Genomic DNA, 14186 nt, shown 5'->3' on the forward strand with positions numbered 1-14186 from the left:
GTTTGGTGAATATGGCATGGTATAATGGAGAAGAGGTGTTTTAATTTTGGTGGACTTGCATTGAGGCTCACATTGGCACTCTCAAACTTGTCTCACCTCTTGTCGTTTTATCTCTTTTGGGCTCAGAGTTTGTGTTGCTCCCAGTCGGACGTCAAACGTCTCGCTCCAAAGTTTGCTGTCACGGCGCTTGGCGGCTGGGGCTGTTGCTGTGGAAACCCGTGTTGCCGTCATGGAGGAGGAAGGGTTGGAGACTGTCGCCGAGATAACACGAGTCTTCATTGTTGAGGAGGAAGGGGGGGGGGGAGCGGCTCTCTCAGTCCGACTCTCGTTGCGAAAACTGATGGTGCGCTGCAGAGAAGAGAGAAAGTTAAATCAGGTAAAAAACAGAACTGTTAATGAAATAATATCAATTTTTTTTTCAGAATATTTTCTTTTCTACTGCTAGTTGTCACAGCAACAAACTGTCTTATTTTCAGTATCTGCAGCATTAACTTAATACAAAATACAAGTGGAGTTGTCTGCAGCTCACCTGCAGCGTCTGACCAATCCTCTTCAGCGGTGCGGTCTTGACGGGCGGCAGCAGGCTGGCCAGAGACGTCACCCTGGATACAGGTTTACTGCGTTTGGTGCTGGGCTCCTGGTGGAGAGAACAAACATCTGTGATCCATGTGTGGCTTCACAAAGCACAATACGTCCGAAAAACTGCTAAACTGACTTTAACTCAGACCTGCAGGCTATAGTACTGATGATGCAAACATGATAGGTAGAAGGCAGATATGATAATAATTTGCTATTGTATATTCTGGTAATTTATTGAAGACAATTTCTGGCTTTGGCGCCCTCCAGAGGTAATATCAAAAGAGACATTGTTTGTAGACAATAATGCTTGTCACCAAAAAGTCCAAAAATTCCTCAAATACAGGACGAGACTTGATTTCTTGTTCATCTTCACTTGCAGCACAACCTGCAGCCTGCAGCCACTGGCGGAGCTTAAAGGTCTGTAATCCAACTAACAATCATTGAATTCCGGCCTCATGGCAGAGGACCAGTGAGACTATCACTAAAGTCAGTAGCATTCATCAACTGGGAAGCATGAATGTCTGTAGAAAACTTTGGGCCAATCTATCTGGTAGAAGTGAAAAGTCTGACCTGCAGGTGGCGCTAGAGGAAAGGTCAGGGCACTACCTATTACCTAAGACATTAAGACTTCCTCTAGTGACCATGAATGTCTGTACAAAATTCCAATCCAATGATGATGCAAATCATCACATCGAAGAAGCTCATACCAGAGTTACGTTTGGAGGTTATGCTTGATAAATTAATTATACAATGAAGTTGCAACATTAACAGATGATAAAACTGTTATGATGACTCAATATTTTCAGCAAGGATTTGTCCACTGAGTCTGAACACTGTTGTCCAGTTTACAAGTACCTGTTTATGTGCAGACTGTTCCAGTAATTTGCGGGAAAGTTGATTTGTTGATATACTGCAAGTTAAACAATAGTGTGACTCAAAGTCTTTCCCTCTCTGGCAGACTCTCTCCCCTACACAAAGATATCAGGCTTCCATATTGTCAAGGTCTGTTTCTGTGTGTGAAAATGCCACCAGGCTGCTTGTCCTGGATATAGACTTACGATAAATCAATATGTGTGTTTGTGTGTGTGTGTAACTTCAGCTCTGCCCTGCAGCCCACAGTCAGCTGACCTACTGGAGCACAGGAACCATCAAACTCTGTTTCCATCAACACTCAAAGTCAGGAACCAGTTGACCTAAAATAAATCGACCTCTGACAGACCCTCAATCACTCCACAGTCACAGAAAGATTTTCACCTTGAGCATCTGTTGATCCAAGTTCAAGCCTAAAATTTGAGTCGTTCATTTACTGTCAGTAACGAGGAAACCAACAATTAAAGGACAGGTTCACAAATTTTCAAGTCAGTCTTAAAATAACACTCAAGTGTCCATATGAACACTGAAAGAGGTTATCCTCTCTGTAATCATTCCTCCTGTTCATAATGGCTATTAAAAAATCTCCTTCAAATGCAGTTTCAATGTAAGTGATGGGGGCCAAAATCCACAGTGTGTCCATCATTTTGTGCAAAAATGCATTTAAAAGTTTATCTGAAGCTTATATGAGGCTTCAGCAGTCTGAGTTAGTCATATCAAATGGATATCTGCTTGATTTTGCTAGTTTGGATGGCTGAAGCTTCATATTAGCTTCAGATAAACTTTTAAGTACATTTTTGCACAGAAGGAGGACTGTGGATTTTGTCCCCCATCACTTACATTGTAAGTGCATTATGAAGGGATCTTCTAATGGTCACTATGAACAGAAGGAATGATTATGTCAAGAAAAACATGTTTCAGTGTTCATTTTGGCACTTGACTGTTGCTTTGAGACAGACTTGAAAAATTGTGAACCCGCCCTTCAAGGCTGGGACTTCGTAGTCTCTTAAGTTGCTAAAGGAGGCCTCTACAGAGAGTTAAAATATATGTAATTAAAGTCAGCACATTCTCTCTCATTTAGCAGATGATACTGTTGTATTTATTGGAGACATCTCTGTTGTTTTAAAAGATTTTGGGGGCTAAGCGAGGATGTTAAATAATCAGTTTATTTACTTTACATCTGAGAAGTTTCCATTGGACATGTTGTAATGGGTTTCTGTGTGTGATGGAGCTTCAGTTGATTCAATCTGACAAAAATCAATTCAGTACAGTTGGTCAAGAATAGACTGGTTATCTAATTACAGCAGGTTTACTGCAGACTGACTGACTGAGAGTTTGAATCCGAAAAAAAAGGAAAGCTAAGGCTAGGGCTGCCCCAGAATAACTCCTGCAACAACCTGCAGGCCAAACAAATGATTTAATGAATGATTGTCCTCTTGAGCTCTGGGGAAAATATGATGGTGATTAATTGAGAAAATTATCAGCAGATGAATCAATGATGTAAATTAGTTGCAACCTGAGAATTTAGCTTTAGGAACAAAAAGTAGAACCCATTACAACATGTTATGTTATGTTTTATTAAGGTCCTGTAGTGAAAAGCAGATAATTCATTATTCAGTCAGACATGGTGTTCATGGGGTTATTCTGCTTTAACCAATCCAACCAATCAGCTGCCAGGAGCAGTCAACTTAACGTTTCGCATGTTGATTGAAGAAATATGTTTATTTAAGCGTTGTTATTTGTCTAAGTCAACTTACAACAACCTGTACAGCTTCCCCCATCTCATCCATGCTTGTTGCCATTTTCATGGCTATTTTTCTTTCCCTAGTTTTCTGTCCATTTTTCTGCCATTCCTAACCTACAAAGCTCTGATTGGCTCCGTTGTTTTTCCAACCAGAGAAACAGCCGTCAATAAGCACAACAGGCCTATCGGAATCACCAAATCAATTCAGAGGACTATCAGGCTACATAAGAGGCATTAGACACCTGAATAGATGAGGACAGTTTAGGACTGATGGATGGAGTGAGTGAAGAGCAGAGATGAGAGGACAGTCGAAGCATGATGTTTTGCTTGTTTACTGTATCACTGTTTTTTGTACAAGTTGGAGAAAACAAACCCTGGGGACAAAATGCAGTGTTAGCATGCAGCACTGGCTGTTTTGAGGCCCTAAGCAGATACAAACCCAGGGTCTGTAGTCACAAAACAGTTAAGTGAATATATTCTGTATAAAAAAAATAAAAAGAACATTCAAAAGAACTTCCTGCTGACAGCACTGTACTGAAGACTGACTCAACAAACCAGTTTACATAACTACAGAAAATTTCTTCAGTAGAAAATAATTCCAATTAAAACTGTTCACAGTGAGGTGATCCTCCAGTGGTCATCCAGAGTAACCAGGAGAAAGACTAAATTCCCTTCACCTCCACTGTACTGGTGTGTTGGCAGAAATCTCAGAGGTGAACATCACAGTAGATAAACTAAAACTGCTTGCATGGCTAAAAGCCAGCACGGGTGATGTGATCTGGGTGGAAATGACCCTTGAGACTTCTACAGTGTATCACCAAAGCAAACAATCATGAGGAAGTAAAGGGTCTGAGGTCACAGCACTTTACAAACTGGTAATAAAACAGAAACTGTTTTTTTTTTTTTACTTTTAACAGCACCAAATATCACAATATCATATAAAATATCACTATGTGAGTTAAAACAACCACACATTTGGGTCTCTGTAAATTAAAGAGTACGGTCTTGACCTGCTCTATGTGAAAAGTGCCTTGAGATGACTTCTGTTGTGATATGGCGCTATATAAATAAAAATTGATTGATTGATTGATTGACATCACTGAATAGCACAGATACACTACAACACACTACATCTCTTCTGATATGTTCTTGAATTTTTAAATATTCTTATAATCCTAAACTGATTGTGGATGATACGGAAATGATACAGAATGAAAACAGAAATTAAGAGAAAGACTTGCTATGTTTTCAAAGTTTAAATAAAGTATTTACCACACAGTAGGCTGGATTAGATTCTATCAAATCAGATTACATTTCATTGCATTCAGATCATATAAAATCATATTACTAGACTAAAATTGATTAGATAAAATCAAATCACATAAGATTGGATAAAATCAGACCAGGTTGAATTAGCTAAGATTAGACTGGAGTTCAACTGGATTCAATTAGTTTAGATTAGAAGAGATTCAATTAAATCAGATTAGATTGAATCAGATCATGTTAGACTAGATCAGATTAGTTTAGATCAGATAAAAATAGATCAAGTCAGATTAGAAAGTGAAAAATAGATTAAGTTTAGCGTGGACTCATGGTGTGAGATGTGTAAACAGTATAACTTAATACTACTATTAGAATTGTAGAGTATTGACATTTACATTTACTGAGAAGAGCTGAGGCACTATCTAAAACTTCACACACAGTCTAAAATAATTCCGTTTAATCAGACTTAAGGTCCAGAGAGGGTCTTTCCTCCATCTTACCTCCACCTGCTTCCCCATGTTGCTGAACTCCACAGAGCATCCAGACTTAAACTGCTGTACCAGCAGGCAGAGGGGGCTCTGCCCCACCACCATAATGCTCACCCCAAAGCCCGGTTCAGGATCTGGACCTTTCCCAGTACCAAGAGAGCATGCAGAAATACTTAAAAACTGGTAGAGAGTCCAAAAAGAGTTTGGGGCTGGTGGAGCATCCACAAGGTGTGAGGTATCAGCAGAATGTCCACAAGAGGTTTGCACTGGTAAAGAGTCTGGAAATAGTCTGATATAAAGATCTAAACTCAAGTAGAGTGTCCAGAAAGAGTCTGGACACAGAAGAGCATCCAGAGAAACTGTGAAGTGTCTACAGAAAGTGTGGAGAGTTCAAGTGTAAGGTGTGTGGTACCAAGTGTCCAAAAGGGGGCTCAGTGCTGTTCAGAAATACTAGTAACAGTAGACAGTCCAGACAGAATTCAGTACAGTTAGAGTTACGTACCAGCAAAGCTTCCAGAGTTGTCTAGTACTGTAGTATCAGTATCAACAAAGTCAAAAACTGGTACCAATAGAGTTTAGCAAAAGTCTGGTTCTGAAAGATCTTCCAGAAAGAGCTTGGTACCAGCAGAGTTTTATGACAACCCGGCTCTGGTAGAGCAGAGCGTCCTGTCAGATGAAACGGACCAAGCTTGTTAACAGCAAAGTTTCCTGACAATCCGTCTCTGATAGTGTCCTGAAAACACCTGGATCCAGTTCAGGCTCGGTACCGGCAGTGACTAGAAAGAGATTTCAGAAAACACGTGGTGCTGTTGGTCGGGTCCAGTGCCATCAGAGCTCAAATAAACAGGTCCAGAAAAAGTCTTATTCTGGTTTTCTGTTTTCTTCTCTCTTCTCTGTTAAATCCCTGTTAAAGTTTTCTCGCTCTCAGTGATGGTTGTTCACTCGTCCCCCTCCTGACTCTGTTTGTCTGAAAACTCACAACTTGTTAATGCTCTCTCGCTCTCTCTCTCTCTCTCTCTCTCTCTCTTCCTCTCTCTGACTCACTTACTCACTCGCCCACTCACTACTTTACTTCCTTCCTTCCTTTCGTTCTCCCTTTCTCCCTTTTCCCCTACCCTCTATTTGCTCTTTATTATGCTCACATGTCTCTATATTGTTTTCAACTATCTAACCTGTTGTGCAATACCTTTTTATTATCTTGTTTTTATCCTCTTATCTTGTTTTTATCTTGTCTGCTATTGCTGCTGGTCTCTGAGAGTTACCAAACATAACTTCGTTGTATGCCTACAATGACAAGGTGTCATATCTTATTTTTTTCTTATTTTCTTATTTTTTTCTTAACTTTCTCTGTCCCGTTTTTCTTTCATCAATGATGGAGGAGGTATTCTGAGCCTTAACTTAAAAGATATGATATTCTATATTTTTCTTACTGTCAACAAACCCCATCCCCTATGTGCTGCACTGTTAACCAAAACTGTTAAAAACACATGCATGATGCACACTGTTGGTAACTCAAAAAAAATGTAAGGTGAGTTATACTGGAGTTAATACTGGAGCTACTGGTGGTGCTGGGACTTTACTGCTCAATCCAACATCAGTCAATGTCAATCTGAACTGTAATTACTAAAGATAGAAAGAGAGAGAATATAGCCTGCAGGCAGCCAAAGCTCTGTCCTGGTTTTCCAGTGGTTTAAGTCAATTACTGTATGTGTGTTTGTGTGTACATTTGTATTATTCTTGTTATGGGGACATGAATCTGTTAGACAATACATGTGTTTCTATCCACTTGTTTTTATTCCTGAAAATATCGCAAAAAAGTTTTTTATCCTAGTACCCCCCCTTGTCGGAAAACTTGTGAATAATGCAAGAGGCCCTCTCTAGACACAGTGTTTGGTTGGTCTGTTCTGGGCTACCATAGAAACATGACAGTGCAACATAGCAGGCTCTGTGGAGGAGGACCTGCTCCCTTAGAGATACAAAGGGCTCATTCTAAGGTGATAACCCACGAATTAAAACACAATGTCTTCCATTTCTGCCAAGTGCAGTAGAATTTCATGGTAAGTAAGTGAGTTGTTGCAGCGTAATTTCCAAGTAGTTTATGTGTCACTTCTGCAGGCCAGTAAATTGAAGAAACCATTAACCATTTACATTCTCACCACTTTCTGTATAATGTCAGCAGATCAGTCCATCCTTGAAACAAATTTCCTTAATATCCTTTTTTTTAAAAAATTGTAGCCACCATAAATAGCTAGTCACCGACAAATACAACTTCATAATCAAGAATCAAGTCACAAATTGCCCATTTTAAAAGTTCTTGCTTCCTTATTGAGGCCTGATAATAATGTCTTCACACCACTCAACAAATTAAATGTCAGTTTTTATATTTTGAGACATTAACAAAGATATTAAATTGATACAAGGTTTCTGACATGAAAACACAGCGTTTGTGTTGTGCTACTTTTACACCTTAAATGACACTCTCATGTCTTTAAAAAGCTGTCCAACCACTCCATCATGTTTTCTGGCCGACCAGGCAAAGGGCAGAGTCTTTGCAGATTAATACACTGGCACACACTTTTATATGAGTCTATACATTGTTTTTCAAGAAAATTCGGCATAGTATACGTCTAAGGTGAGGGTATGTCTCTTAAGTGACAAAAACAAATTTTGTGTGTATGTTAGTGTATTTTGGGTACTGCAGTAGACACACACACACACACACACACCCTGGATCAGCTGTTGTTAACACTGCATCTGAACATCATTCAACATTGGTCATTGTGTCATTTTTAGAGCTGTTTCCTTTGGATGCAGTGACTGGTATCAGAGTCAGAGCATCAACGTTGACCTCTGACATGACATGAAACAAAGCTAATGTTCAGCTGACAATAGCGGACCCTCTGACTCAGCTCCATTGTCTGTAAGTGGGCCAGTGGGGTCGTGGACACCCAGAGAGGAACAAAAGTCGCCTATTAATCCAAGAACAGACTTGTCTCTTCTGACTCAGACGACCCTGTCTCATTTCATCTGTACTCTGACGCATCGGCTATATGGCCGTACAGTCGGAGGCACTTTTATCAAGAAATTAATTCATCATAGTAAATGGTTATACTGTTGGTTCTGCTGGGAAAGGCTCTGCTGTTTGAGGGAACTCTCAAATAATCCGGGCAGCGATGACGATTCTGCTGAGAGAGTTAATCCCCCAAAATAAACATACATGAACATAAATCTTAGTTAAATCAACAATACCAAATACCATGTAAAGGGGAGGTTGGAGCAACAGCAAAACAGTGTTGGTGTAAGAGTAAGGATGCATGATTAATAAATCACTGACAATAAAATAAATATGGAAAACATATAATGTATTTGTGTATTGCTGCTAAATACACAAGCAAACACAAATAATACAGCTTTGAATGTCAGCACTAACTGGCTCAATTTCAGTCTATGATTCTATTATCAATAAATTATTTAATTTAGTGGGGTGTGATTATTCAATGAAAACATATTCTAAGGGCCAGACATCAATATTAAAATCCTTTTCCTTGTTGTAAAAGAAAAGCATATTGATGAGCTCTTTGCTTCCAAATAAATATTTCATCCTTCACAGTTGCCTCACTAATGCCTGCACCGTTTTTACTAAACCAAATCAATAACTGTTAATCTACCATGTGACCCTGCAGGGCTCAGTAGATTATAATTAACCTGTGAAAACGTCTGTAATTACTCTGACATCAAACAGAAGCCTCCACGGTAAAAGAGTTACAGCTCTAAATGACAGCAGGACTCCTTCAACCATTTGATTCATATTTTTTACACTTTAGAGGTGTTTGTTCTATTATTGAGTCTCTTTATAATGATTCATTACTTTATCTTATTTATGTTGCTGTTTCCTTTAATTTCCTAGGAAGGAAATGATATATTATGTAACTGTAAATTAATAGGTTCTCTTTCTAGAAAGGACTGTATACTTTGATTTTCATTTTCAATTAGTACACTTTTTATTAATTAATTGGAACGGTAACTCTGAGAAATTTTAAGTTAAAAAAATGAAATAATATTTATTTTGGTTTAAATGTAGCAGTACCTCAGGTTCCTCAAGTAATCAACAACTTCTTATAAACTCTACACAACTAACTAAACTCTCCCCCCTATAATTAATACCACATTAGGGGTGCAACTGATGATTACTTTCGTTAGCAAATAATCTGCCAATAATTTTAAACCTGTTATAATTCTGTCGATTGACTAATCAATTCAACAACTAATACTTGCAGTGCTATACCACATTACAGAAAACACCTTCTGACATTGCTAGGAGATTTTAGACCCATAAAATAAAACTTAAGCTTTGATTTTAGTTATTTCCAGTCAAGACAAAGACAATGTTGCTCCAGAAGAGAATATGTTGATAAAAAATATAAACCACTATCATGACCTTTTATCTTGATTGATTCCATTTAAGTCTCCGGGTCGGGGGGTTTCAGTAAGAACACAATACCACTTTGTGTGAGTCACTGAAGTAAAGGGAGTAACAGTAGAGAAACAATAGAATATAATTTATTCCAGTTCATTAACTGCCAGCACTGGTTTGTAAGAAAGTAAGACTGATGGAGTTTTTTGGGTCTATTCGTCATACTGGAGTGAACAGGGTGGACATCCTGTGTTAGACTGAGCAGAGGGGGAAACGCCCGGGAAGGAACGGGTTGCTGGTCTAAAAATACAGACATATACAAAAGGAAGGGCACAACGTGAGGACCGAGGGCCTCGAGGGTCCGAATGTACAATAATCTACAGTCAGAGCTCGAGATAAAAAAAGTACATTTACTCAAGTATAGATACTTTATACTTTTCCTACATTCAGAGGGAACAGACAGTCTTGGTGCATTCGATGTAAAAACATTTTCAAGGACGAGACATTTAACTACATGTGCACTGTTGCATTTAATCATTTTCTATGACAGAGATGAGTTATGAGAGTAAAGTTGTAATTTCTAGAAAAAAGTAATAATATTATGAGAATAATATTGTAATTTTATGATAAAGAAGTTCAAGTATTGCAAGCAAACAGTTAAGTTTTAATTTCATGAGAACTGGACTGAAGTTCTTTGCTCCCTCATCAGGACCAGAATCAATTAATGGTTTAATAAAACTAATAAACATACAATATATGTAATTTAAAAAAATCAAACATGGGTTTAGTGTTAAGTTACTCTTTAAAGCTTCATGTAAAAACTTCCTGGATGAAATTCTGTGACAACACAACAGACAGCATCACTTCCTGAACGGCACTTCAGTCAGTCTTTTTCATTTTTATGTCATATTAAACGGTGAGGACGTACTGCCACCACAGCATCAGGAAGTATTTAAACTTGTGCGAGTAAAAGGTAACATTTCTTACGTACAATAAAGCTTTTCAGAGATATTTCACCAGTTCTTGAGACAACAGCAGAGTCTAAAACTGTGTAAACTTAAACGGGGCAACAGCAGAGAAGTTTAGAGGAGCTGAACTTACGTTGATGTCCAGACTGCAGAGACTGAGGGAGTCGGCATCTCTGCTGGCTTGCTTCCTCTTCTTCTGCAACACACAAAACACAGCAAACATTATGTTAGACAGAGAACAGATGTTTTAGATTTTAAGAAGCATTGATTAATGGAAACATATTAATTTTATCCAGTTACTCCCTTTTACAGCTCCACTAAATTATGTTTTTAATATCACACTGAATCAAATGTAATGCAACCGAATCTGTTGTAGTGATGAACCCACTAACACCAGACCTGCAGCTCTATGTAGCTTTTAGCTCATTACTTTGGTTCCAGGTTGATCAGTTTGCAACGCTCTTTTCCGTCCAGTTACACCATAGTCAGTACTCGTTGCTGGAAGTTTTTGCCCAAAATGTGCCATACAGATAATAGTAATTAAACAAGCATTAGCAATAAAATATACTCCAGGTAAAAGAAGGATGAGAAGAGAAAGGAAAGTAGAAGAAATCTTTTTTAATTTTTATTGTTATTTTACACAAATATGTACTGTATATCCACATAGAAAAGGACAACTATAAAAAATAAAGCGCTACTAATAAAAATACAAAAATACAGAAGCCCTGAGAGGCAAGTGAGGAAAAAAAAATTCTGGTGGTCCAAATTTCTAAGTTATGTGTTCATGGCTTAAGATCGGGTGAAAAAAAAGGTTTTGCCAGGGAAACCTTTCTTAGTTCCTTAATTTTTTTTTCCATCTTTGAAACAGATGGGAAAAAAGTTTTGGCAGGTGAATTTTTTTTTGTTAGGATAATTTTTGAAATTGTTTGTTGTTGTAATTCTCATTCCAGCCACAAGAGGCTAAAGTGCACCATTACCCCATGTTCTCAATAGGACTAAAAACATTCATGTTTTCTTCCAAGTGACAAAAGAAAGACATGACTGTAATGTTACATAACTTACTAACACACAATATGTTCATTGTGTTTAGAGTGCATGGAGAAATTAAAACTGGAAGAAAACATGAATGATCCTGACAAAAAAAAATTTCACCTGCCAAAACTTTTTATTTTCACGTTTTCACAGGTGGAGAAAAAGTAACTTTTAAAAAGGATCGAGGCAAAACTTTTTTTTCCACCTGTTTCAAAGATGGAAAAACATTAAGGAACTTTGAAAGATTACTCTGGCAAAACCTTTTTTTCACTTGTTATTAAGTCATAAACACATGACAGAAAACAAGTTAGATCCTACTTAGAAAATGGATCACCAGAATTTGTTTTTCCTCACTTGCCTCTCAGGGCTTCTGTCCAAAGCACATAAACAAACATACAAAAAATATATAAATAAATAAAAGCCTGTAGAGAAATGACAGGAAAACAGGGAGGGAGAGACACAACAAAGTTCCCCAGCCAGACTCTGGAACTGGGGATAGAAGATTTTTGCACAACAACAGTGATAGTTTACGATCTTATTTCATGTTCTGACCATTAACTTTAGACGAATGTGGAGTAAAAGTAGAAAGACTCAAATGGACCAAATAGAAATCGGCTACATAAGTAAAGTACGGGAACCTGACAACTGTTTTTAAGAGCTTGAGTAAATATACTTTGGTAAATATACAGTGGTTGCCAACACGAGGGTCACAAGATAAATCTGGGGGTTAACAAGATCATAAACCAGACATGAAAGTAGACCAAAATATTGATGCTACATAAAATTGTGTTGATGTTTTTTTTTTCAACTTTCCTCTAATCTTTGCTTTGGTCCCTGTGAATTACTGCATTATTTTATATTCTGGCCTTAAAACAAGGGAAAAAAATGCTCTTTGATTGAACTGATAATATCTCATTTCTAGAGAAGTTGAGTCTTTTTGAATGGGAGTCAGTTGGAGCCATTAGCAGCCACTGGCTTCAGCCTCAGACTGTGGTAGTTGTCGCTTGGGAACAAATGGTCCAAGAAATACTTGTACAAAAGGTCAGGAGTGAAGATCTTAGTCAATGTCAGTGTTTCCTTGAGTATCTGTGCTGCTCCTGTTTCCAAAGGGATGCTACTCTCATTCAGATACTACCATTAGTATCAAAGTACTATGAACAACATGATCATGATGATCTGTTGCTTTTCTTTTTTGACATTTCTATACGAGTAAATGGCCATATATTTATCACTGATTCTGTTTAAGCCAGGTAACCTCTGTGGTAACTACGGCAACCGTGATTTATCTGGTAGGAAGCTGTGCAGGTGCAGTTGTGTGACAATGAGCAAAACAGTTCCTGTACGCTGCCATGACAACAAAAACAGGAAGAAATCACAAACATCTGATCAGCCAGGTCACTGAGGACAAACAGCTGTATGTTAAAGAGGAGAGAAGAGGAGAGGAGAGGAGAGGAAGAGGAGAGGAGAACAGAGGGAGGAAGAGAAGAGAAGAGAGGTGAGGAGAGGAGGAGGGGAGCACAGAGGAGACAGGAGAGGAGAGGAAGAGGAGGGGAGAGGAGAGGAAGGGAGAGAGGAGAGGAGAGGAGATGAAGAGGGGAGAGGAGAGGTGAAGAGAGGAGAGAGGAGGAGGAGAGGAGAGGAGGAGGGGAAATGAGAGGTGAAAGGTGAAAAGAGGAGAGAGGAGGAGGAGAAGAGAGAAGAGGTGAGGAGAGGAGAGGAGAGGAGAAAAATAGAGGAGGAAAAGAGAGGAATTGAGAGGAGGAGGAAAGAGGAGAGGAGGAAAGTGAAGAGGAGAGGAGAGAAAGAGAGAAGATGAGAGGAGGAGGAAAGAGGAGAGGAGAGACGAACAGAGGGGAGGAGGAAAAGAGAGGAGAGAAGGAGGAGGAAAGAGGAGAGGAGAGCAGGAGAGGAGAGGAGGAAAATGAAGGGGAGGGGAGAGGAGGAAAAGGGAGGAAGGCAGGAGAGGAGAAGAGGGGAGAGGAGGAAAAGGGAGGAAGGCAAGAGAGGAGAGGAGGAGGAGAGGAGGAAAAGAGAGGAGAGGAGGAGGATGTTGGGAACAGTGTAGCAGAGAGAAACAATAGCAGGATGTCTGCTGTTTGTTCAGTATTGTGTTCAGACTTTGTTGTTGGCCGGACGTTATATAACCTGGCAGACTTTACCTTTAACTCACTGTCTCTATTGAAACCAGAGAGGAGGAGTCTGGTCCTCCCGTCCATATAAGGTCTGTCACCTTCCTCTAACATTCACCGCTACCTGTGAACTACTGACACCAGTATCAATCAGCTGGAAATTAAATATCACAGGGAATAACTTAACATTTCTGTGTTAACAAGTCTACTGCGACACTACCAGCTCTTTGAGGCTGCACGTGGACACAGTGGCGCTTTGAGCTAAATGCTAACATCAATATGCTAACATGCTAATGTTTAGCAGGTGTAATGTTTACCATGATCACAACATTTGCTAATTAGCACTAAACACAAAGTGCAGCTGAAGCTAAAGGGAATGTTATTAGTTTTGCAGGTATTTAGTCATAAACTAAAGTATTGGACGCACTATTTTTTTACCTGATGATGGCGCTAGATGAAACGCTTTTAGTTATTAAAACAGTAAATAATAAAAGTTAATATAATTCATATTATAATTCATCCTGAGGGGAACATGAATGTCAGACGATCACCAAAGGCAATAGGATTAATCCTCTGGGGAACATGAATGTCTGTACAAAATTTCATGTAATACCATCCAATACCATTTGTTGAGATATTTCAGCCTGGACCAAAGCTATGAACTGAAAGACAGACACTGTTATTCCCACTGTAGAACCT

The 14186-nt window shown here is 38.8% G+C and overlaps 1 protein-coding gene across 2 annotated transcripts in view; it reads right to left on the reverse strand.

The window, feature by feature from the left end:
* arhgef3 (Rho guanine nucleotide exchange factor (GEF) 3) overlaps positions 1 to 14186 on the reverse strand; it is a 33168-nt gene that overhangs the window by 5450 nt on the left and 13532 nt on the right. For both annotated transcript variants that reach the window (XM_042402402.1, XM_042402404.1), the window contains 3 exons: positions 10460 to 10522; positions 530 to 637; positions 97 to 348 (listed from right to left, as the gene is read on the reverse strand). In XM_042402402.1, the coding sequence (XP_042258336.1) occupies positions 97 to 348; positions 530 to 637; positions 10460 to 10522 (423 nt within the window). The remainder of the gene's footprint in view (positions 1 to 96; positions 349 to 529; positions 638 to 10459; positions 10523 to 14186) is intronic.

This window comes from Thunnus maccoyii, chromosome 3 (genome assembly GCF_910596095.1).
Source record: "Thunnus maccoyii chromosome 3, fThuMac1.1, whole genome shotgun sequence".
NCBI lineage: Eukaryota > Metazoa > Chordata > Actinopteri > Scombriformes > Scombridae > Thunnus > Thunnus maccoyii.